At 40.4% G+C, this 26,131-nt stretch overlaps 2 protein-coding genes across 2 annotated transcripts; both read left to right on the top strand.

The window, feature by feature from the left end:
• Positions 1 to 9,463: 9,463 nt before the first annotated feature.
• LOC113191360 (olfactory receptor 52K1) lies at positions 9,464 to 10,402 on the top strand. The gene has a single exon (XM_026401073.2). It carries the CDS (start codon positions 9,464 to 9,466, stop codon positions 10,400 to 10,402), a length of 939 nt encoding a protein of 312 aa, XP_026256858.2.
• A 9,996-nt stretch (positions 10,403 to 20,398) lies between these two features.
• LOC144254625 (olfactory receptor 52K1) lies at positions 20,399 to 21,343 on the top strand. The gene has a single exon (XM_077798012.1). The coding sequence runs from the start codon at positions 20,399 to 20,401 to the stop codon at positions 21,341 to 21,343; it is 945 nt and encodes a 314-aa protein (XP_077654138.1).
• Positions 21,344 to 26,131: the final 4,788 nt, after the last annotated feature.

Genomic DNA, 26,131 nt, shown 5'->3' with positions numbered 1-26,131 from the left:
GCTTATTGCAGCATGGAATTCACAGACTCACCATGTCTGGGCAGGGTGTGGTAGTGAAGTTTCAGGTCCAGCAGGGCTTAGGGTGTTAGGAGCAAAAGAGCTGGAGTATTTATCCTGTCATTAGGGCCCTAGCTGAAAATAGAGTTCCCTGGGGACAAGGACATGAAAAGGACCCCTGGGATGCTGGAAAGAGGGAGCAAGTTGAAGCTAGGAAATTTGGGTCTCGATGGGAAGAATGGGGCGGCAGAAGAGTCTTAACCCGAGTGTTCAGTGTGGATAGGGTCATAGTCCTTTCTGCTATTTTAACCAAATGCCACAAACTGGATAAATTAATAGAAGTTTATTTGGTTCACACTAAGGCTGGGAAGTCTAAGACCAAGGGGCCCATTTGGTGAGGACCCCCTTGCTATATTATGTGATAGGAGGGCAAGTAAGGATGAGAAGGGAAAAAACTGGCTGAACCTCTCCTTTTTAATCAGGAATCCACTCCTGTGATAGCAGCATTAGTCTATTAGTCGTCTCTTCAGGGTTATAATGGCAATTAAATTCAACAGAGTAGAAGTATAACAGTTGCTACATTTAACAGTTTTAGATCTAAAAGCAGGTAAGTGGAGAGGCCTCTGAACACAAGTGATCATAATGTGATTTAGGCATAGGCATATTTAGGCATAATCTTACTAATTTATCCTTTTCTCCTTCCTGTTCCCCTGCCTTCATCCCAAATAGTTACTTCTTAGTGCTTCTTTTGGACAAGCTGCTTAACTTTTCTGAATACTAGTTCATCTGTAAACTGAACAAAGCCAGTGTAGATTCAATGAGATCACATATACAAAATATTTATAATTGTCTGGTCTATGCTATGGTAAATCCAATAGATTATTATAATAATTCCCTTATGATCTTTCATGTTTCTATATGGGTTATACGAAGGCAAGAGATCAGAGCAAATTCATCTCTGATAGTATTTAAATGATGTTAGGTACGGGTGGGGGGGAAGGCTGTTAAATAAGTGGCTAGGATTTTAATCAAATGTAGGTTAGGTAGACAGAAAAACTGATGACAATCAGTAATTCAACATACACTGATGGCTTAATATTTATCTGGTATTGTCCTGGAGATAAAGCTCCTTAGAAGACTGATACTTCAAGAATAAGAAGTTTGAAACTTGGAATTTCTCCCATTTAGTTTTTTCTCTCCCCAGAAAAACAATGGATTCCAATGTGGCACTGCACGTAAGTGAGATGACTCAAACTTTCTGCCAGCCCCCAAGTGGTCAGAATCAAGGCTCAAATCTTTCCCATCTCAGGGTCTTCCAGACAGTCATAGATGCTCAGTGTTAAGTGTTAGCACAGGATACTGTTGGGCAGATATTAATAAACAACATTTAGGATACAGAATATCAGAGCATCTATTGTGTGTCAATATTCCTCTAGTTATTGGGAATGCAGTACTGCAAAGATGAAATTCCTGTTCTCATGGAACTTCTATGCCATTAGAAAACACTTTCATTAGAAGATACTTTCATTTAAAAAGATCCGTAACAGATAGCTTTTTCAAAAGAATGGCTGTTATCCAAAACATTAAAATATTGGAGAGGATGGAGGAAAGGGTTTCTACAGAATGGGTTATAAAAAGACAAGAGATCAGAGTGCATTCATCTCTGATAGTATCTAAAATCTTTTAAATACTACTTTCCATGAATGGCTGGTGCCGATGTCTTGGGGGGCACCAGAATCAGGAGGCACCACACAGCTTTGTAGGTTCAAACAGCAATTCTTTATTCCCGATTTCACACCAGCCTCCACACACGTTCAGGGGCAATTCCAATATGTCCGATCCCAAATCCTACTCCACGAGGCTTTTTCCAAATCCCATTTTAATCTCACGAGAACTCAACAAGCCGCAGGAACACCCTAATCCCAGCAGCAATAATCTTCAACCTCAACTTCCCTAAAACCCATATTCTTAAACCGGGAAATGCCTTAAACCCAAGGACCGGGATACTTCCTCAAACCTGCAGGATACTTCCTCAAACCTGGATCCACCCTTGATCACCTTGAGCAGGGTCATCTTACTAAAGCACACAAGCAAGGTCGCAGCAAATTTCCAAGGCAAGTCCATTTAACATGGGGTACACTGGCAAGGATTACGATGCGTCATACCTACTTGGTAATGGCCCTCAGCAGGCTGGACTAATTTACATTCCTGCTAATGGCATGCAAGAGTAAGTTCCTCAAAAATAGAATTATGATATGATCTAGCAATTCCACCACCAGGCATATATCCAAAGGAGAGCAGTATGTGAAAAAGATATCTGCATTCTACTGCTGCAGAATTATTTACAACAGGTAAGATGTGAACTCATCCTACGTGTCCATCAACAAAGGAACAGGTAAAGAAAATGTTATGTATGAACACCTGAATACTATTCAGCCTTAAAAAGGGAAATCCTGGGGCTGGGGATGTGGCTCAAGCGGTAGCGCGCTCGCCTGGCATACGTGCGGCCCAGGTTCGATCCTCAGCACCACATAACAAAGATGTTGTGTCCGCCGAGAACTAATAAAAATTCTCTCTCCTCTCACTCTCTTTAAAAAAAAAAGGGAAATCCTGTTTGCCACACCAAGAATGAACTTGGAGATTACATCATGTGAAATAAGCCAGGCACAGAAAGAAATACCATAGGATCTCATGTGCAGAATTTGAAAAAGTTGAAATTAGAGAGAATGGTAACCAGGATGGCTGAGTGGTAAGTAGAGGATTTCGAGGTGGGGGCTGGAAAGATTAAAATACAACATTTTAGTTATGAGGAATAAGTTCAGGAGAGCACTTGAACTTATTTCAGCATGGTCACTAGATGATCAACAATGTATGGTATTCCTGAAAAAAAAAAAATCACCGATATTAAGTATTCTCACCATACAAAAGAAAAGTATGTGATGTATCGTGTATGGTAGCTTAATTTAGTAATTCCACAAATATGCATATTTCAAAGAATGTTGTACATAAGTGCATACAGTTTTAATTTTAGTTGGAAAGGTTAAAAAGTGGTACTATGGGAAAAAAGGAGTATAAGAAAATGACAGGAAGTGATAGTTTAGAATGGGTAATCATGACTGGCCTTTTGGAGGCGGTGAGATTTGAGTGGGGCTCATGATGCCACGAGAGAAGGAGGCAGGCAGCTGTGTGAAAAATATGCTCCAGGCAGAAGGAGCTGCAGCTGGACAGGCCTTCACTTCTGAAAGGTAATCCCCTTGAGAGGCAGTCTAGGCCAGATGCTACAGTACAGTGAGGAGGAAGTGATAGATGAATCTGGAGAAGTGGCTAAGATCCAGGGGACAGTTCAAAAGTGGGCAAAGGGGCCAGCTGTGGTGGGTGCTTGCCTGTAATCCCAGTAATGCAGGAGGCTAAGGCAGGACAATTGCAAATTTAAAGGGTGTCTCAGCCATGGTGAATGCTGTATTTTGTTTTAACTGTGCTGGAAAGCTATGGGAGATTTTTGGAAGACAGGGTTTTGTCATACTGTAACTTAAACTTTAAAAGATCTACCCCCACCTCCCAACATAGAACCCAAAGTCGAAGAGGAAAGCTTGTTCCAAAGTTATTAATAGCCAGTGCCTGAAATGGAGGCAGAGAGAATTACACTTGTGATACACTTTTAAAGTACAATAGATAGGATTTGTTGAACTGATTGAAGCTGGGGTTATGAGAACATGATCGGCCTCCAAAGAAAGCTCCAACCTGAGGAATAGGGGGAATGGAAAAGCTTTAGTGTGATAGGAAACAGAAAAGTTCAGAGAGCTGAAGGAAGAGAATAGTCAGTTCTGCTTTAGTCATAAGCTCAGAAATGTATATTGGGCACTCAAGGACAGATATTAGGGATTGGCTCCAGGACCCCTTCTCCCCGTGATGCCAAAGACTTATAGAAATTGAAGATTCTTGTATAAGATGGCATAGTATTTGCATATAAAATTTATAGAAGGATATGTATAGTTTAAGTAATCTTTAGAGTATTTATAATAACTAATACAATGTAAATGCTATATTAATATGTTATACTATATTGATTAGTGAGTAATGTTTAGTACAGAAATATTTAAAATATTTTCAGTCAAGGGAAATTGCATGGAAATGAAGGGAGACCCTCATTGCTATACAAAATTACATATAAGAGGTTGTGAGGGGAATGGGAAAATAATCAAGGAGAGAAATGAATCACAGTAGATGGGGTAGAGAGAGAGGAGGGGAGGGGAGGGGGGATAGTAGGGGATAGGAAAGGTAGCAGAATACAACAGTTACTAATAGGGCATTATGTAAAAATGGATGTGTAACTGATGTGATTCTGCAACCTGAATTTGGGGTAAAAATTGGGAGTTCATAACCCACTTCAATCTAATGTATGAAATATGATATGTCAAGAGCTTTGTAATGTTGTGACCAACCAATAAAAGAATTTCTTTTCATAAAAAAATATTTTCAGTCTATGGTTCGTTGAATCTGAATGTGGGATGCATGATTATGGAAGGCTGACTATTTACCAATTTGAAGTTCAGATCAATTGAATATGTATGCAAGAGTTAATAATTAAAGCTGTGAAAGATGATGAAATCACCTGAGGAATGAGGAATGAGTAGAGAAGACTCCAAGGCAGGGCAGAGAAGAACTAGTTGGCTGCAGACATTGAGGAGGTAGAAAGAAAACCTGCAGAGAGTATTCAGGAACTAGAGTGCTGAACTGCTGAATGTTGCCTTTGGGTTGGGCAAGTTGGGGCTTAACAACTAGTTATTTTTGTGTTTACAAAAAATAGGAAGTTGAATTTTTACCATATGTAAAAATCACAAATGTATCAAATCTGAATGTAAGATCTAAACAATTTCAAAATTCTTTGAAGAACTTCATAACTTTGAATTTGGCAATAATGTTAGATCCGACTCAAAGTACAGGCAACAAAAATAGATAAATTGAGTTTCAAAATTTAAAAAAGTGGCATTTTTGGAACAGTAGAAATGCACCTTACAGAATGGGAGAAAATATGTTCAAATCATACATCTAATGAGCTATAACTTTTCAGAAAATACAGATAACTCCCACAACTTTACTTCCCCCAAATAATCCAGTTCAAAAGTGGGCAAAGGGGCCACTTGTAATGGGTGCTTGCCTGTAATCCCAACAATGCAGGAGGCTAAGGCAGGACAATTGCAAATTTGAAGCTAGCCTCAGTAATTTAGAGACCTCTCTCAAAAAGGAGGCAGATCTGGGTAGACAACTTTCCCACACCTTGTTATATGTCCACAGGTTTTAAAAATCAGCATACTTCAGTGATGTAGCCAATGTTTATAGCAGCTTAATTGACAATAGCTAAGCTATGAAGCCAACCCAGGTGCCCTTCAACAAATGAATGGATAAAGAAAATGTGGTATATATATGTACAATGGATTATTACTCAGTCATTAAGAATGATTTTATGACATTTGCCAGTAAATGGATGGATCTGGAGACTATCATGCTAAGTGATATAAACCAATCTTAACACAAAGGTTAAATGTTTTTGCCAATATGTGGGAACTAATCCACAATAAGGGAAGAGAGGGAAGAATATAATTCCAATATATTAGACAAATGGGGTGAAGGGAAGGGAGAGGGGAAGTAGAGAAAAGACAGTGGAATGAATCTGACATAATTTTCTTATGGTACCAGGGATTGAACTCGGGGGCACTCAACCACATCTGAGTGCCACATTCCCAGCCCTAATTTTGTATTTTATTTAGACATAGGGTCTCATTAAGTTGAGGTGCTAAATGGATGGGGAAAATTGCAATCCTGTATTTTGCTGGTGGGGATGCAAGAGTGTAGTTTCTGTGGAAAATGGTATCAGGGTTCCTAGAACAATTAAACAGAATTATCACAACTTTACCTAACCCAACCTGGGTATCTTCCACATTGCTCCCAATATCACCTTGTGAACCTCAAGTTAGGTTCACTGCCTTTACATAGTTAACTAATTATACAAATAGTGTATGTCTACAAGACCTAGTTCAGACAAACAATGCAAGCCCTCTGCAGGACTCTCACTTTCCACCTATTCTGGAGACTACAGGGGAGAGGGTGACTGAGGGATAAGAATTAGAGCATCTATTAGAAGATCTGCATCTCTCTGTAGGAAGAGGGGACGCGAGTAGGATATAGTCTCAGTAAGAGCTGTTACGGTTCTGAGGAGGAAAGCTGACTTTCACAGAAGACACCCTGACAGTATAGCAGGCCCTAAGACCAGTCATAGAAGAACTTACTAATACTTTCATATAAGAGTAATGTTTATTGTACAGATAAAATTTTCCTACAATTATCCATTGGATCCTCCTTCAAATCCTGTGAGATAGGAAGAACTGGGATTATTGTCCTTACAAAAAGGAAACAATCAAGGGATGGATGCCAAGTGGCTTATCAAGGTCACAAGCTGAGAGTCAAACCTAGATCTTCCAAACCGAGTTTACAGGTAAGGTCCAGGAAAAAAAAAAAGTACCAAACTCCAGACATAGATATCCTTGATGTAGTTGGAACTGAACACCTCCTAAGTCATAGTCAGAAGCCATGCACAGCAGGCAGCTGTGTGTACATTGAAGCAGCTCTAGTTTTCAGAGGGCAGGGAAGAAAGCCAAGAGTGGAGAGAGGCATGGTGATTACCAAAGACTGCATTCTGCCTCAAGGGGGTACAATTGAACCCCACAGCAAGATGAGGGAGGAGGGTCCGGGGAGGCCAGAGGAAGGAACCCCTAAAGACTGAAGATTAGGCAGAAAGTCTCCAGAGGCATCCCCGAGAAGAGACTAGGCCCATCTTGGGATCCTTTCAAAATGTTCCTTAGAGACTGAGCCTGCTGTTTCCGTTTATCTTTTGGGAAAAGATTAGCTGATTAAGGATATAGCCAGATCCTCCCTTTTCAATTCATCTTTTCTATCCTCCTCTTAAGAGGTACCAGTTTTTCCTACAGCCTGCAGAAAATGCATTGAGCCTCACGCTGAAGGGTGAGAGCATGTTGGACTGCAGTGGTAGAGGAAGCCCAGGAACACAAGGGAGAGTAAGACATTTGATACAGATGGGATGAGGGCATGGACCAGGGAGAGGGGCTTATGCTGGGATCAACTGGCTCCCAGGGAGGTTGGAACAGGGTACCTGGAGTACAGGTCAAGTGAAAAGAGGCCAGGGCATGTGAGCTGGAGTTCAGAGAAAACTAGGATAGAATGATAGTTAGACTGAACCACTAAAGGGAAAACTCGGAAGCCAAGTGGAGAAGAATATTTGATGCTTGAGGGGGAACGGGTTTTGGCGAGGGGTGGGGGAACGGGTTTTGGCGAGGGGTGGGGGAACGGGTTTTGGCGAGGGGTGGGGGAACGGGTTTTGGCGAGGGGTGGGGGAACGGGTTTTGGCGAGGGGTGGGGGAACGGGTTTTGGCGAGGGGTGGGGGAATGGGTTTTGGCGAGGGGTGGGGGAATGGGTTTTGGCGAGGGGCTAGGGAATGGAGTAACAGGAGAGTCCAATTCTTTGTGCCTCTCATGCCCAGACAGATAACTTATCCCCATCTGAGGTATTACTTTACTTCCTGGCTTTCCATTCCTTTCTACCCTTTTAAAAAATATTCCTACAAGTTTCAGGTGCTCCCATCCTACTGTTAGAAGAAACCCTTTCCCGTCTCCCCTGTTCTGTGCTGTGTTGTGCCATGTGTTAGGGACCACCTCCATCAAATCCTAAATAGCCCCAGATCATGCTTGTTACTTCCGTTTTCTGGTCATTGCTACTCATGTTTCTCCTACCCCACATTCTGGCCCTGCCTCAGTTGTAACTGCTGTGACAGTCCCAGGGCGGGGGGGGGGGTCTGAAATAAGGAGGTAGAATAGAAAGATCAGGCAGACTTGCTTCTTAAAGATCTCAGTAACTATTAGCCAGAATCTGGGAATTGTGGAGTAGGAGTAAAAAGATTTGGAACTGTACTAATCTTGGCAACCAGCAGTTCCAGATCTGCTTACTTTCTCCATGATTTGGTTATTCAAATTTCCAAATCCATCATTCTAAAGTTTCTCAGGATAAGTGTGCATCCCATAAGAGAGCAGGTTGGATTCAGTGGCATATACCTGTAATCTCAGCAGCTTGGGAGGCTGAGGGAGGAGGATCACATATTCAAAGCCAGCCTCGGTGACTTAGGGTTTCTCTAAGTTGCTTAGGGTGCCTCTGTCTCAACAAAAAAGAAAAAAAAAAAACTGGGAATGAGGTTCAGTGGTTAAGCGCCCTTGGGTTCAATCCCTGGTTCCAAAAATAAAAACAAAATAGAGAACGGTACTAATTGAGTAATGGACCCCCAGTGTACTTTTGGGTCCAAAAAAATAACAGGTTTCCTTTTGGTATTTGCTGACACCTTGGCTATGGAGATAAGGAAAACACAGGACAATGACATAAGAATTGGATAAAGCATTCAAGCTAGTTCAGGCTTGTTCGCCAGGAAGAACCTGGAAAAGTAGTTGGATTGTGAATGTTATGTAGTGAACATAAAAGTAGGTATATCTTAATTGGAGATGAAAGGTTGGTGGACTTCTATACATTTTAAACAAATTAGCAAGCATCAAGATTGAGCTGTGAGGACAAATAAACCGGAGGGCCCATGGAGGCCAGGACTATACAGGGAGTAGGAAAGACAAAAGCAACAGCATAAGAGGATGTTCATTCATTCAAGAATTATTTAGCAAGTGCACCTATGGGTGTCATGGACATAGTGGAAATAAACATAAAAACACATAGCCCTGTTATCATAGGGCTTCCATGCTATTCATCTTATACCTGTGTATTTTCTCCAGAACTTGGCTATACATTGTCCTGGGAGGTGAGGTTTCTAATAGGAAGATGGCTTTTATACTGACTAGGTAACAAATTGGTGGGAGATTCCAGACTTTCTGTGGAGGCAAGTCCAATTTTTAGGTAAGATTTACACAGGAATCCACTCAAAAAAAAAAGACTAGCTTTTTTTAATATTTATTTTTGTAGTTGTAGCTGAACATGATAACTATATGTGGTGCTGAGGGTTGAACCCAGCACCTTGCAACGTGTGAGGTGAGCACGCTACCGCTGAGCCATAACCCCAGCCCCAGGAATCCACCCTTTTCTAAAGCCGTCTTTGACCATGTACATTCCAGAAAGCTCTTTTTGCACTCCATTTCACATTAAAGGCTGCTTTTATATTAGCTCCATTGGTATTTAGTATCCTAATAAATTTTATAAGCATCAAGAGGGAAAGGATCACGAGAAGTGTTTCATGATGTATGTTATGATCATTTTCCAATTTCTTCTAAGGTCCAGAATGGGAACAAGGGCTAATCCTCCTACATACATGAGCAGAGTTTGAACTCAAACACTGCAATTCTTCTAATACTGAATCCTCTCTAGAAGACTGGAATAGGTAAGGAGGAAGAATTCCCAGTGGACATGTCAGCCTACAATATCACCTCAACCCATCCAGCAGTCTTCTTGTTGATGGGAATCCCAGGCCTGGAGCATCTACACATGTGGATCTCCATCCCCTTTTGCTCAGCTTATACTCTGGCCCTGCTTGGCAACTGCACCCTTATTTTCATTATCAGGGCTGATGCAGCCCTGCATGAACCCATGTACCTCTTTCTGGCTATGTTGGCAGCCATTGACTTAGTCCTTTCTTCTACAACATTGCCCAAAATGCTTGCCATATTCTGGTTCAGGGATCGAGAGATCAACTTCTATGCCTGTCTGGTTCAGATGTTTTTTCTCCACTCCTTCGCCATCATGGAATCAGCAATGCTGCTGGCCATGGCCTTTGACCGCTATGTGGCCATCTGTAAGCCACTCCACTACACCACGATCCTGACCAGGCCTCTGATTGCCAAGATTGGCATGGCTGCTGTGACCCGGGCTGTGACACTAATGACTCCACTCCCCTTTCTGCTCCGAAGCTTCCACTACTGCTGGGGCCCGATGATTGCCCACTGCTACTGCGAGCACATGGCCGTGGTAAGGCTGGCGTGTGGGGACACCCGCTTCAACAACATCTATGGCATTGCTGTGGCCATGTTTATTGTGGTGCTGGACTTGCTGTTTGTTGTCTTGTCTTACATCTTCATCCTCCAGGCAGTTCTGCAGCTTGCTTCTCAGGAGGCCCGCTACAAGGCATTTGGGACATGTGTGTCTCACATAGGTGCCATCCTGTCCTTCTACACACCTGTGGTCATCTCTTCAGTCATGCACCGAGTAGCTCGCCGGGCTGCCCCTCATGTCCACATACTCCTTGCCAATTTCTATCTGCTCTTCCCACCTATGATAAATCCCATCATCTATGGTGTCAAGACCAAGCAGATTCGTGAGCGAGTCTTAGGACTATTCCTGAGAAAGTAAGCAAAAGGAGGGCGAGGGACAGCTCAAGAGTATGGGTGGTTGCCTGTTGGAGTGGGGAAGAAGTTTGACAGTAAGTAGAATAATGTCAGAACATATGCTTGGTTCTTTCCTGGCATAATGAAAAAAATGCCCTGAAATTCAGAGTCACCAATCTGTTTAGGACTTGTGGGTCTCTATTCTCCGGGAGCCTACAGACTCAAACTGCTGGCTGTCGGCTTCTCACAGTGCTCCCTCCTCTTCACTAATTTGACAGTCTTGTTGCATTGGTCTTCTGGTGATTTTGAATAAAAAAGATTCAGTTCATTTGCATCTAAGTTCATTTGCTTATGAGAAGCCTTAGAGTTTGATTTTCTGTCAAGTCAATGGGAATTTGGTGATCTGTTTATATACTTGGTACCTGGGTGACTACCAACAGTGCATCTGACATAGGAATCCTTCCTTAGTCACTCTGACAGAAGGTGTTCAGCTTCTGAGGAAATCCTCCCAGGGTTGGGAAGTTTGCAACATTATCAGGCTACAGCAGGTTCCAAGTGAGACAGCTCTACTTATTAGAAAGTTATTTCTTTAGCTTAGCCAGTCTTATTCTTTGACTTACCTTTCTCTCTTCATAGCCAAACCCTTTCATTAAACACTTCAAATAAGACATGTCTTGACTTCTGTATGTTGTACAATTCATTTTTTTTGTATTCAATAAGATTGAAAATTGCTCATTTAACTAATCCAGCCACATCTGTTCTAACACCTGGGGACAGGTAGGGATGCCAAACTTATGTTTATGTCCTTGGAAGAGAAAATTACAGGTTTTGTCCTCTGAATTCCCTATCCAAGGATCAGAATATGGAAAAAAAGTGAGCAAGGCAAAGCAGATTAGAGGAACTAATATCTTCTGTATCACGAAAGCTTAATAATTCCCTTACTATTAATGCTGACAACACAACAGGGCTTCTTATAGAAGCCACCATACATTGTCTTCCACAAGTGTATTGTTTTACTTTTTGGAATCCCCCTTTTTCCCCCTCAGAGACTATTATTTAGGAATTACATATTCTTATCTATGTTTGCTTTTATTTACCTTTGAAAGAGACAGTCTGTGCCAGGTAGCGTATGAATGGTTGAAAGCTATCTGAGTGAGGAGTAAAGTAAAAACCTATAGTCTTTCTTTTTCCTAACTCTGTTCACAGAATTCAACACAAAAAACATTACGTTTAATTCCAATGGAGTCAACATCTCTTTATGGTTTCTTTTGTTTGGGAAGGTGGCAACCTTTAAAGTAGGACTAAAGTAGCACTAAATACTAACAGTGTTAGGAATTAGAAGTTATTTCTAACAAGAGACCTGCTTATCCTCCTGTTGACTTTTATTTGTTTTTAAATTGATTTTTTAATAGAGCAGTAGTACCAAAACCAGCATAGTATTGGCACCAAAACAGACTGGTAGATCAATGGTACAGAATAGAAGACACAGACTAACCCACAAAACTATGATTATATTAGACAAAGGTGCAGAATGCATCACAATTATTATATGTAGAACACAATTTTTTCACCTCTGTATATAAAGTATGCTCACATCAATTCTCGTCTTCCTACGTGTACTTGGATAATGATGTCCATCACATTCCACCATGATTGCTAATAACCTCCTGACCCCCTCCCACCCTCTACCCCGAGTTCATCTAATCCTCCTATGCTCCCTCTTCCTACCCCACTATGAGTCAGTCACCTTATGAGAAAACATTTGCCATTTTTTTTTTTTTTTTTTTTGGGGATTGGCCAACTTCACTTGGCATTATCTTCTCCAATGCCATCCATTTACCTGCAAATGCCATGATTTTATTCCCTTTTATTGCTGAGTAATATTCCACTGTGTATATATGCCACATTTTTTAATTCATTCATACTCTGAAGGGCATTTAGGTTGGCTTCACAGTTTACCTATTGTGAATTGTGCTGCTATAAACATTGATGCAACTGTGTCCCTGGAGTATGCCATTTTTAAGTCCTTTGGGTATAGACCAAAGCAATCCTTAGCAGGGAGAGTACAGCAGGTGGTATCACTATACCAGACCTTAAACTATACTACAGAGCAATTGTACCAAAAACAGCATGGTATTGGCACCAAAACAGACTGGTAGACCAGTGGTACAAAATAGAGGACACAGAGACTAACCAACAAAACTACAATTATCTTATATTAGACAAAGGTGCCAAGAACATGCACGGGAGAAAAGAGCTCTTCAACAAATGGTGCTGGGAAAACTGGAAATCCATATGTAACAAGATGAAATTAAACCCTCATCTCTCATCATGCACAAAACTCCTGTTGACTTTCACAAGGAATAATACATCATCCCTTGAGTCCTTTCCATTCCCTATGAGGAGCGAGAAGTTGTTTCTTGCAGAAGTTTAGTAATGTAAGAATCCCAGAGCCATGCAACCCATCTGTCATCAGCACAGGATTGGTCACGAACAGTGAAATGAAACAACTTTTGGATTAGCTCATTTGGCACACAAATTTGAGCAACCTATAAGTACATATATTTTTATCCTCATACAAAGAATATGAGATTAGTATAAAGAAAACTGTAGTAGTCTTGGCTTGGTTACAATATTCCCAGTCACCAGAACATTCCAGTATCTCAAACTAGGACACATACCTACATATCATCCATGATGTAATAGGAATTATGGTTAAGTGCAGGATCTTGTTCTACTTAGTGACTCCACCCAACCTTTCTTCCTTCTTTGTTGGATACCAGCTCCAACAGGGGGTCTCGGGAGACGAACGGATGGTGAGGAGTCGGCCAAAGAGGGGGTGGAGAAACACAGACACCAAAGTGAAGGTGCTGATCCCAATCTTTACTTGTGAAGTTCATCATATATACTTTTCATTTTGGCAGGCTCATAGTACTTTGTGGTTACAAAACAGGAATCATTCAAAGAAACAAAATATTACCTAGCTACAATTAGAATAGAAGAATGTATCTTGGCCTATGCATAAGCAAGCATTTGTACTTTCAGTTCGAGTTTTGCTTTGAGCTGTTTCTGCTTAGTTAATTATTAAAAGTTAAAAATGTCCCAAACTATTGGCCTATACCTTGACTATTCTTTCTTGACTTACTGACTGGAACCGGTGCCATGGTTACGGCAACTGGTTGACTTGTTATTACTTTTAATCAAACAAAAGTAAGAGCACAAACCACTGTGCACAGGAACAAGAACGAGTTGCCCAGTACTAAGCACTAATCCATCTTCTTAAACACTGATTTTTCTTCTCTAGATTTTAATTTAATTTCTCAAAAACTTCCTTGACAGGAATACAGGGAGTTTTTCATTAGACATTAACAATTTACGCGCCACAGATGAATCATTGCATTTAGAGCAAACAGATCTTCTATTCTTTAGAAGTAGTTGCATTAATTGGGAAAGTCATGTTTTTTCCTTCATACTTAATGGTCATATGAGAAATCGCAATTATACTTATTAAAGGAATACAAAAACAAACCAGTCCATTCCCAGAAACATACTGCGCTCCTCCAGACGATGGACGCCTTGTGCCATCCACCTCAGTAGGGCCTTGCCATTGCCCGAGTCAGGGGAGGGGTGCAGCACTTCTTTAAAAAAATAAAGTTTTATTGCTTTGCTAGCAAAGGAGAAACATAGGGGACTCCCATCCCAGAGGTGTGATTCTGCCCGTCCAGAGGAACAGGGGGATTTTTTTTTTGAGAATTTTAATATTTCTTTTTTAGTTCTCAGCAGACACAACATCTTTGTTGGTATGTGGTGCTGAGGATCGAACCCGGGCCGCACGCATGCCAGGCGAGCGAGCTACCACTTGAGCCACATCCCCAGCCCCCTTTCTTCTTAAGGCACAGTATTGGTGTCATCTTGGAATTTCTTCTCACATCACTCTTTCATAGATCCATTGGCACTTTTTCAAGTATACACAAAATCTGATAATGTCTCATATTCTTAAACAAGAATTGTTTTCCCATTTTGCCCCTGACACCAACTTTTGCTACATGAGATTTTGGCAAGATGATTTTTTAGGTAGGCTGTATCCCCTTGGCATAGTTGTGCATGACTAATTTAGGTTGCAACTTTAAAGGCACTGTGTAACAATTTATTTCATCCCTGCTTCTGAGGACAGACTTATTTGAGAGGCCCAAGTCCATACTTTGAGGGCCAGCAGTTATGCAACCTCAAGTCCAGAATTCCTCTGTGGGAAGGGTGTCAAGTGTAACAAAGTTCTAAGATTATTTTTCAAAAATATGAGGAGGCCTTATATCAGGCAAAGTCCACAGGGAACACTGGTAATAAGCAGCTTCCTTCTCTTTGCAAAATAACAAACTTGTAGAATTCACCCTTTATTGTTTATAAATGGTTGATAATTATTACATTCATATAGTTAGAGCCTCCCAGCAACCCTATAGGTTAGGAAAAGTTGTATTATCTGTACCTTAGTGATAAGGAAACGGATCAAGAATAGAGAAGTGACATGCTTCGGTTACAAGCTAGATGTCAATGCATAGTTCAGGCCAATGAGTAATATAAATGCTAAATAAGCGATGACTTTGGCTTGAATTCCTGACCTTTAAAGACACAATTAGATAGGAGTTGGTTGCAGTGTATAAATTTGAATGAGGGCGTCTTTCTCAGGAGACACTTCAATGAACATAGCATAAGGAGACAAAGACCAAGGTATAAGCAGGCTCCACCTGAGGTACTCACAGCCTCTGGCAAGTAAGGCAAGACCCCTGGGAAGCCTGACTTAGTGCCACTAGGTGGCAAGAGGGCATGGGCTGCATGGAGTCCTTGGGGTATGAGGCCTGGGTCAGGAGAGTTCCTCTGTCAACCCCAGAGAAAAGGCCAGCGCCTTCTATGAATCCGTGAGGACTCAAGGGCAGTAATTTCCGCTTCCATGTTCTTTTGGGAGAAATGCTGAGGTTTGTGAGGATAAATCCAGCTGCTCCCTCCCTCTTTCCTTGACCCGCCCCTACTCCTAACTGGAAGAGGAAGGCTGCACTGGAATTGCACAGAGCTAATAGAAAGGTTCCAGAGCTGCATTTCACACTGAGGCCTGAGGTCAGAGCTGTAACTAGGGAGCAGGAAACAGGTGGTACAGTTGTGGTGAGTGGGAAGTAATGAGGGACACTGCCAGTTTCTTCCCACATCCTGTCCTGGTCTTGGGCATCAGCTCTTTTTGCTTTCTCCTGGCCATAAAAATCTCTACTTTGGCTTTAAAAAAGGAAGGCAAGTCTCCACAGCCCCTCCAAATGCTTCATCTATACACTCAACATTCTTCCTACTACATAGGACTCCTGCCTCCTTTCTATGCCAAATGCTTCGAGTCATCTCTGGGAAAAAGCTCATTATTCCATCTTGGATCCTATCACTACTTTCCCTACACCCATCAGGACCCCTCCTCACAATTAGGAGGTCTCTGCCTTAGTCAAAAGGGAGAAAATGAGGCTTGAACTTGTAAGGTGACAGGCAGTACTAAGAAATATTTGAGGTTCTACTACAGCCATATCCTTTAAGGACTTTGTGATGATCTTACTATCATTGAGTTTTAATCTTTCAAATCCATCATTATCCTATTCTGTTAAAGCGTAGGGTGCCAATTAGTCATCTGATTATTTTCTGGGCACACAGTCCTACTTTATTAAGCATTTGAGACAATGACATAAGTCCTGTGGTTCAGTGGGGACATTTTGGCTCTTGAAACAGTGTAGGTTGGATAAAACATCCACTTCAGAGTTTTGGATCATGGATACGAGGTGAAAACTGTCTCCATTCAATTTCCTACCGAAATTGCAATTCTGCCCGGGGAAGATTTTTGGATGAGATTCTGATAAAATAAGAAAGGGCCATGGATTTTTGGACACCATGTGTTTGGGAGAAGATATTAGATGAGATGCTGTTTTCTTTGCATAAGGATGGTGGGCAGGTCACAGGGTGGTTGGTGATAAAGTACACAGGGATGGAAGGGGGAATATGGAAACTCAGGTAAGATTAAACTTGTTTGAATTTGTGGAAAAAATGTTTATGAAACAAAGTTGGCAACAGACATGTGGGATCTTTCTATCAGTTATAGTGTCTCATATTCAAGAACAGTGCCTGGTATATATGTCTATTGAAAATAGTTTGTTGGCATAGAGCTTGTTTGCTACAAAGACAAGTGTTGCTGAGTAAGATATACAAGTATTACTAAGGCACAGTAAAAATCTTGTGATAAGATTTTTATTCTGTTATAGGTAAATCAATGCTGGTGGAGATTTTAGAACTTCTAACATGGGATTATTTACAGTAGAAGATAAACATTCTGAGCTGAGATCAGGTGGGTGGGGAGTCATGTAAAAAAGTCAGAAGACATATCTCAATGGTCTGGGAGTCATGCTTCATTTGGTAAAATGTTCAACACTGTTGTTAAAGGCTGGAGTTGCTAGGAACAGTTCGTCAACTCCAGTCCTTTACTTCACAATATGGTAGAAGTTTGTGGTAGGGGTAGATATTGGAGAACTAAAGTAGAACTTTGGCAATTGTTAGGATTCTTTTGTAGAAACAGCTGAGAGATGAGAGTGACTTGAATAAGGGTGGTGATGATTAAAATATACAACTATTATTTTACTATGAAGGATAATCAGGCGATACTTACCAATGAATTCCATGTGGTATAAGGATACGAGTTGGATGTCTAGTCTGGAAACTAGAAAGAAGGTGAGATGTCAACTTATCTAAGATCTCAAAGGCAATGAAAATCCATGGTGAACAAGTAGAGTACTTAGGAAGAGGGCAATGGTATAGGATGTTTCTGAAGATACGTTACCTTTATATTAATTCTCTTCAGCTTTAAAGATACTGTAAACACCCCCCCCCCCACACACACACACACTTTTAGGTTAATATGTTTAGATATTTCAGTATATTTTGACATTATACATACATGGAGTAAAACCCATTCCAATTAGGATCTCATTCTTGAGGTTGTACATAAGGGAGGGTTACATGCCACATTAAGGGATGACTTCGACTCCTTCCCACTGCAGACAGTGTCTCATTTACATGCTGGCCCCTGCAGCAAGAGTCCTTGCAGGAGGGATCTTGGATAGACTTTTCCACTCAGTTAAAACAGACTTCACTTTCACTTTCTGCTGTTCTATGGAAACTGCTCTACCCTCTGTTTCCAAACAAAGCCAACTATGTTTTCATATAACTCATCAGTAGCATTCCATAGAAATAAATTTTAAAATACTATGTGTTTAGCAGCCTAACAAGGCAGCACATTATCCTGGTTATCTCCTATCTTGATAGTTGTCTACTCGGTCTCCTTTGTCAACTTCAATATGCCCCCACTCCTCCCATGTACTGATTCTAAGTGTTCAGATTCATTTCTGACTTGGAATCATTGGAAAAATAGATTTAAAGCACAAACTGTCACTATCATCTCTAGTGACTATCATCTCAGTTGTTCCTATAAAAGAATCCTAACAATTGCCAAAGTTCTACTTTAGTTCAATATTCTTTGTTCTCAGTTTTGTGCTTTAAATCTATTTTTCCAATGATTCCAAGTTTGTACCTGCAACCCAAATCTCTCCCTCAAACACCAGACTTATCCAAATAGGTCACGTTTTTACTTGGATTTCTGATGCACATCTCAGACTTCCACATCCAAAATTGAAATCTTGATCCTCTTCAAAAAGCTTCCTCATCTCAGTTGAGGGGAACTTTCATTTTGGTTGCTCGGGACAAGAATCTTAGGCTTCCTTATCCATAACCTATATGGAATCTGTCAAACCCTGGGGCAGTTTTCAAAATATATCTAGAATCCAGCTCCTTTGTACCACATATACTACTACTACCTTATTTTGCCAGATTCCTCCCTTCCCTGGGTTGCTGAAATAGCCTCTGGACTCTATCCTGTTTTTACCCTTAACTCTTTGTATTGTGAGATTCAGAAAGTTTAGTGACTATGCATACTTTTCTCTGCTGAGCCCTGTGTGATCTTTCCTCCTCTTGATCTTTATAATTCTCCCACTCACTCACCTCTCTGTAGCTACATTAGTTATCTAGCTGATCTTTGAATATTGAACATTTATATCATGAGGCATTGTATCTGGCTGTTCCTTTTCAGTATTTTCTCCAGAGATAACTATATTCTTTACATATTTACATATTGGTGTGACAACCACTTGAGTGCAGATATAGCCTTACCTAGCTGCATCTTGCCCCAGAGTCTCCCTAGTCACCGAGGCATGCTATTCTGGTGTATGTGTGAACTTGTAAGTATGAGGAAATCTACCAGTTTTGGATCAATCCTTCATTGCAGGCTTGGGGCGGTATGTGGAAGCCACTAGATAAATCTTCACCTTTTCCGTGTCCAGAGTGGACAGTCAAGATTCCTTCTTCATGAATCTTCATGAATCTTCATGTTATTGGATATAGTTGACAGTATAGTTCAGCTCAGAGGTGTACTTTTGGATTTGTTTTCCCTGCTTTTTTTATTCTTTCATTCCATTTTTGTTCACTGGCATATCCTCCACCCCCCACCCCATCTAAGCCACCCACATGGAATCCTGGGTTCTGTCTTTTAATGGAACTAAAGTACTTTTCTTCACACCTCTTTGTTTTAGCTCAAATTCCTTTCACTTTTGGTGAGGTCCACTTTGATCTTTCAGATTGTTATCTCCCCTCTCCACCTACTTTAAAATTCCCTATTTCCTTTTTAAAGCTAACTCCACATCATACTATGTGATTTAGTCATGTTTTTATTAAAGTTAAGAGTTCTAAGGGATATTTTCATAGGCTTCCTTAACCAGTTAAGGAAAATTAAGTATTTCACCAAGTTTATTCAATTTACTAAATATATTCAGTAAAGTTGAACAGAGGTTAAGCTTGAGACCTGAATACATTCAATATTGAGAACTACACTAGGAGACCAAAATGAAAAACTGGAGGAGGGGCTAAAAATATCATGGGATCCAAGAGAAGAGTGGATTTTTTTAAAAAAAAATTTATTTTAGTTGTAGATGGACAATTTTTTTTTTTTTTTTTTTGGGGTGATGCTGAGGATCAAACCCAGTGCCTCATGAGAGGCAAGTGCTCCATCACTGAACTACAACCCTGGCCCCAGAAGAGTGGATTAAGAGGGAGAGAATGGTCAATTCAGATAGAAGTTCCTGAGAGGCACAGTTGCAAGAAGGCAGGTAAGAAGCCATGGCACGCTCATTAGGGAAATTACGGGTCTTCCCAATGAAGCAATGTAAGAGAACGGGAAAGGAATCCAGATTAGAATGTTTCAAATTCAAATAATATTTGAGACAGGTGAGACCAATTATAGACATTTCTAGGTGAATGTAAGCTACATCAATAGGAACCTAACAATTTTAGTGGAGAACAAAAGTTATTTTCAAGCTGGAGTCAGGACTGTATTCAGATTTGTGGGTATAAAAAGGAGAGACCCACTCTAGAACATTCAGATCCCAACAAAAATGTTCTTCCAATATGGAAATATTCTGCATGGATCAATATGGTAACCACTATCCATAAGTGGCTATTTGGATTTCATTTATGTACCTAAGTTTAAGGTTTTATAACAGAAAATTTGCTTCTGTGTTCAGGAGTTTAGCACATACAATCTTATCTTCCACTGAAGCTAAAGACATGAACTGATTTAAATATTACTTTTCCTAAAAGGTAGTTATTCCTGATATCAAGAACACTATTCTCCATTCCTTTATGAAATTTGTCTTATCAGTTCTATGGATATTCAGTATTATAGTCACTTAAGATTCAACGTTTCTTTGCAGTAGGAAACATCGATTGTACTTCTCCATGTCTGAGGCCTACTAGTTTATTTTGTTTAAAATACAGCAATGGTAATAAGATTAGTCCTCCAATGGAATATCACATCTTGAAACTCTTATAATGTATACTGTAGAAAATATACATGGAAGGTGAAGGAGCCTTGTCAAAAAGCCAGGGATTTCCAGGAGTCATGTCAACCTTCAATATAACCACAACCCATCCAGTGGCCTTCTTGTTGGTGGGAATTCCTGGTTTGGAGCACCTACACATGTGGATCTCCATTCCCTTCTGTTTTGCCTATACTCTGGCCCTGCTTGGCAACTGCACCCTTATTTTCATTATCAGGGCTGATGCAGCCCTGCATGAACCCATGTACCTCTTTCTGGCTATGTTGGCAGCCATTGACTTAGTCCTTTCTTCTACAACATTGCCCAAAATGCTTGCCATATTCTGGTTCAGGGATCGAGAGATCAACTTCTATGCCTGTCTGGTCCAGATGTTTTTTCTCCACTCCTTCGCCATCATGGAATCAGCAATGCTGCTGGCCATGGCCTTTGACCGCTATGTGGCCATCTGCAAGCCACTGCACTACACCACGATCCTGACCAGGCCTCTGATTGCCAAGATTGGCATGGCTGCTGTGACCCGGGCTGTGACACTAATGACTCCACTCCCCTTTCTGCTCCGAAGCTTCCACTACTGCCGGGGCCCGATGATTGCCCACTGCTACTGCGAGCACATGGCCGTGGTAAGGCTGGCGTGTGGGGACACCCGCTTCAACAACATCTATGGCATTGCTGTGGCCATGTTTATTGTGGTGCTGGACCTGCTGTTTGTTATCTTGTCTTACATCTTCATCCTCCGGGCAGTTCTGCAGCTTGCTTCTCAGGAGGCCCGCTACAAGGCATTTGGGACATGTGTGTCTCACATAGGTGCCATCCAGTCCACCTATACACCTGTGGTCATCTCTTCAGTCATGCACCGAGTAGCTCGCCGGGCTGCCCCTCACGTCCACATACTCCTTGCCAATTTCTATCTGCTCTTCCCACCCATGATAAATCCCATCATCTACGGTGTCAAGACCAAGCAGATCCGTGAGCACATACTCAGTCTATTCCGGAGAAAGGATGTCTAGGTGAACAGTTTTCTGGGGGAAGAAAAAAACAAAAACACCAAACCAAAAAACAAACCCCCCCACCCCCCCCCCAAAAAAAAAAAAAAAAAAAACCACTAGCCAAGTACTGGATAGGAGTGGAGAGGAAAAATCTTAACAGCAATCTGGTAAATTTCCAGTGTGACAAGGAGAATGAGATTCCATTCCTTGCAGATCCAGACTACATTAGGTCAATTAAAGTCTTGGGTAGAGTTTTGACTACCTCACTTTCATACATTTATCACATGGGTAAAGAAGACAAAGAACCTTTTGGAAAAAGTAGCACTCTTCCCTCTTAAAAAGAAAGACTTCTGAAGATAGTTGCAATATGTAGTTGTGATGAACTGAATAGTTGTTCAGGGGCTGGGGATGTGGCTCAAGCGGTAGTGCGCTCGCCTGGCATGCGTGCGGCCCAGGTTCAATCCTCAGCACCACAAAGATGTTGTGTATGCCAAAAACTGAAAAATATTGAAATTCTCTCTCCCCCTCTTAAAAAAAAAAAAGATTTATAAAATAGTTGTATTTATACCCCCTGTCCTTGTACTGTGGAGGTATATTTCACACTGATGTTAAACATGCTTGTCATTGTATTTTGAGTAGTTTAAAATGTGCCTCAAGAATTAAACTTGCAATATGCTTGTGTATCTTGGCTTAGTCTCATTCTTTGCCACAAGAGTGAGCATATCCTGACCTGGGGATTTTCTGTGCTTAGATTCATTAAGGTGAGGATAAAAATAGATGTGAATTGGACTGAGAGCTGACCCATAATGTTCATAGAACAAAAAATAATATTTTTATTATAAAAACGATGATTTGGAAATCATTTTACAGCATACTCAAGGAAAGTTAATTGCTAGAGTTGTGCACCCTATCTTACATTTCAATTCTCAGCAGCTTAAGATTGCATTTAATATCCTAGAAACTGCATTTCACAAGTCTGTGTTTCTTGGTCTGGTTGTACAAACTGATACTTGAATACTCCAGTTTTTAAAAAGATGTTTTCATACATACCTTTTCAGGAAGACCTACTTATACTGTTGTATTACTTTGTGACCCTTTTATTTCCTTAATAATAGCACTTATTTCAATTCTAAGAAAATAACGAAGAGGGGCTGGGGATGTGGCTCAAGTGGTAGCGTTCACCTGGCATGCATGCGGCCCGGGTTCGATCCTCAGCACCACATACAAAGATGTTGTGTCTGCCGAAAACTATAAATAAGTATTACAAAATTCTTAAAAAATTCTCTTAAAAAAAAAAGAATAATGAAGAAAACTTGCAAGACTCTGATAATGCACTTCAAGACCCATGCTATTTTGTCAATGCTTACTTCAGACAACGGAAGATAATTAAAATGGGTCTTCAGTCAGTTCTCAGGTGCCCCAGTCCTCCAGAAATTGGATAGTAAGAAAGGAAGAGCCATGAACCTCGGGCCTCTGACTGTTCTGAGGTTCTCTAAATTCTCATTTGGTTTACTCCCTAGAGATGGGCCATTCTGTATCATGGATTAGATTATTAAAAACATTTGCTTTCCCAGAGTATATTTCCCCATGCATTGACTATGGGTTTCAACATGTACACCACTTTAGTCCATGGGATATCAGCAGACATCTGGCAATACTCATTCGGTAAAAGCAGAAACTTGAGATTTTCTTGCTCAGTGGGGCTTACCGTCTTCTCATGGTGTGGCAGAGTCAGACTGCCTTGGTTATCTCCTTAGTCCAAGGATAAGATAGAAATGGAATAAAGCTGCTTGACCAATATGTATTTGCAGTACAGTTTCATAGCCAAGTTCAGCACGGATAAACTCATGGCCCCCAGCCTTGCAGTTGCATAAGCAAACCCAGCTCAGACATTGTCAATCTTCAGTTAATTGAGAAATTCTTTATCGTTTTATGACAAATTTTGGGGGAACTTATTCTATAATTAGCATTCAGAATATACATGTTATTATCTGTCATCACAATAAAATATGTAGAATGGACTAAACAAATTATAGGCTGCAAGATCTAATTTGTTCTCATATTTGGAAAAAGAATTATCTTGCCCCTCAGGTGATACTCACATAGCAATGTGTCCCAGATGGAGCACATTTACTGTTAGACTTTTATTACATAGAAGACAGTAAGGTATGCTTTTGTCATAGAACCATGAAAATAATACATGCTTACTAGTTTTAGACAACTCAAAATTTTACTGTTATTTTTTTCCTTGTCAAACCAGAACCTAGAGTCACCTCAAATGTGGGAGGTAGGGGAATTTCCACAAAGGATTGCCTTCGACCATCCCAAAATGGAGTTAGGTAGAATTCCAGAGAAATATTAAAAGCCATAGTGATCATCCCAAAGCATCTATTTAAGGAACTTATGTACAGAGTGCTGCAGCAGTCCTCATGATGGACAAGAGATTCTACCTTATTATGTCTGCAAGTAGTGGGTCCAGTAATAAAGTTTGAAAGTTTAAGGAATTTGGCTCAGGGATCTGACTAGTTTCTATGTTAAGCTGTTTTTCAAAATATTTTTAAAAATCAAACATTGCTTCAGCACCTTTTAGTGATTGGGAATGTTCAAGATTCTAGTTTGGGAATCAAACCATCAGGGGAAAAGATATAGCTGACCAAGTCAGACTGGTCAAGGCACTTTTTCTAACATGCCAAAGAAAGAAGGTAGGGTAAACTGGTGGTGGTGGTGTGGAACAATACCTTAACATGGATTGACTGACAGACATCTATTTTACCTGGGGTAGTTTAGAATACAAATTAACAAAGCAAATATGGTGGTAGCCTTCAGTCCGTTTAAATATAACTTTAACAACTTAAATGTTAAGAGTTTTACTTAAGGAAGGGACAATAGTGATGCAGAATCACCTTAGAAGCATACTATTGCCTGCGTTTAATGACTAAATTGTGATTAAATTGGTCAAATTTGTACATGCTGAATTTTAGAGTCATCAGCATCTTCAAAAATTCTACTATATACACGTTTGTAAACAATGGCCATCTAGACCTTTGTTACAAAAGGTGTGGTCAAGGTAATGAGCAGTTTTTTTCACTCCATCTTAAATTAAAAAAAATGTGAGAAGTTTGATAAATTATCCGTTTTTGGATTTTTAGTGTCCATCATACATCATCATTGCTAACCCCCGACCCCTCCCACCTTCTGCCCTATCTAGAGTTCATCTATTTCTCCAATGCTCCCCCTCTCTACCCCACTATGAGTCAGTCACCTTATATCAGAAAACATTTGGCATTTGATTTTTGGGATTGGCTAATTTCACTTAGCATTATCTTCTCCAACTCCATCTATTTACCTGCAAATGCAATTTTATTTGAATGCCGTGTAGTATTCCATTGTGTACATATGCCACATTTTTTTTTTCCAATCCATTCATCTACTGAAGGGATCTAGGTTGGTTTCACAGTTTATTGTGAATTGTGCTGCTATAAACACTGATGTGGCCGTGTTCCTTTAATATGCCGTTTTTAAGTCCTTTGGGTATAGACCAAGGAGAAGTATAGCAGGGTCAAATGGTGGTTCCATTCCCAGCTTTCCAAGAAACCTCCATACTATTTTCTGTATTGGCTGCACCAATTTGCAGTCCCATCAGCAATGTATGAGTGCACCTTTTTCCCCACATCCTTGCCAGCACTTCTTGTTCGTCTTCATAATAGCTGCCATTCTGACTGGAGTGAGATGATATCTTAAAGAATTGCAAATCAAAGTTACTCTCATTGCTAGAGATGAATATTTTTTTCATATTTGTTGGACTGTATACTTTTCTGTTCAGTGTCTGTTCAGGTCCTTGGTCCATTTATTGGTTGGGTTTTTTTGGTGTTTATCTTTTTGAGTTCTTTATATACCTTAGAGATTAGGGCTCTGATGTGTGAGGAGTAAAGATTTGCTCCCATGATGTAGGACCTCTATTCACCTCAGATTTTTTCTTTTGCCAAGAAGCTTTTTAGCTCGATTCCATCCCATTTAGTCGATTCTTGATTTTAATTCTTGTGCCACAGGAGTCTTATTAAGGAAGTTGGGGCCTAATTCCACATAGAATAAAAAGTAGGCCTTAATCTCCATTAGACAGAGTCTGATTTAAGTCCTAGGTCCCCAATTCACTTTGGGTTTTGTGCATGGTGAGAGATAGTTTAATTTCATTGTTGCATATGCATTTCCAGTTTTCCCAGGGCCATTTGAAGAGACTATCTTTTCTCCCGTGCATGTTCTTGGCACCTTTGTCTAATATAAGATAATTGTAGTTTTGTTGGTTAGTCTCTGTGTCCTCTATTTTGTACCATTGGTCTACCAGTCTGTTTTGGTGCCAATACCATGCTGTTTGTGTTACTGTTGCTCTGTAGTATAGTTTGAGGTCTGGTATAGTGATGCCATCTGCTTTACTCTTCCTGCTAAGGATTGCTTTAGCTAATCTGGGTCTCTTATTTTTCCAGGTGAATTTCATGATTGCTTTTTCTATTTCTATGAGGAATGTCATTGGAATTTTGATCTGAACTGCATTAAATCTGTATAGTGCTTTTGGAAGTATGGTCATTTTGATAATATTAATTCTGCCTATCCAAGAGCAAGGCAGATCTTTTCATCTTCTAAAGTCTTCTTTAGAGTTCTGTAGTTTTTATTGTATATATCTTTTACCTTTTTCATTGATTCAGTATTTTTTTTGAGGCTATTGAAAAATTGGGCAGTTTTCTTCGTTTCCCTTTTCTGAGGATTTGTCACCGATACAGAAATGCCTTTAGCTTATGGGTGTTGATTTTATAT

Source organism: Urocitellus parryii, chromosome 4, assembly GCF_045843805.1.
Source record: "Urocitellus parryii isolate mUroPar1 chromosome 4, mUroPar1.hap1, whole genome shotgun sequence".
Classification (NCBI taxonomy): Eukaryota; Metazoa; Chordata; class Mammalia; order Rodentia; family Sciuridae; genus Urocitellus; species Urocitellus parryii.
The sequence above is the reverse complement of the archived record's forward strand: the minus strand, read 5'-3'. Positions and strand labels throughout refer to the sequence as shown.

Excerpts from the sequence above, each read along its gene's own strand:
- LOC113191360 (XM_026401073.2), top strand. The coding sequence starts at position 9,464 with ATGTCAGCCTACAATATCACCTCAACCCATCCAGCAGTCTTCTTGTTG.
- LOC144254625 (XM_077798012.1), top strand. The coding sequence starts at position 20,399 with ATGTCAACCTTCAATATAACCACAACCCATCCAGTGGCCTTCTTGTTG.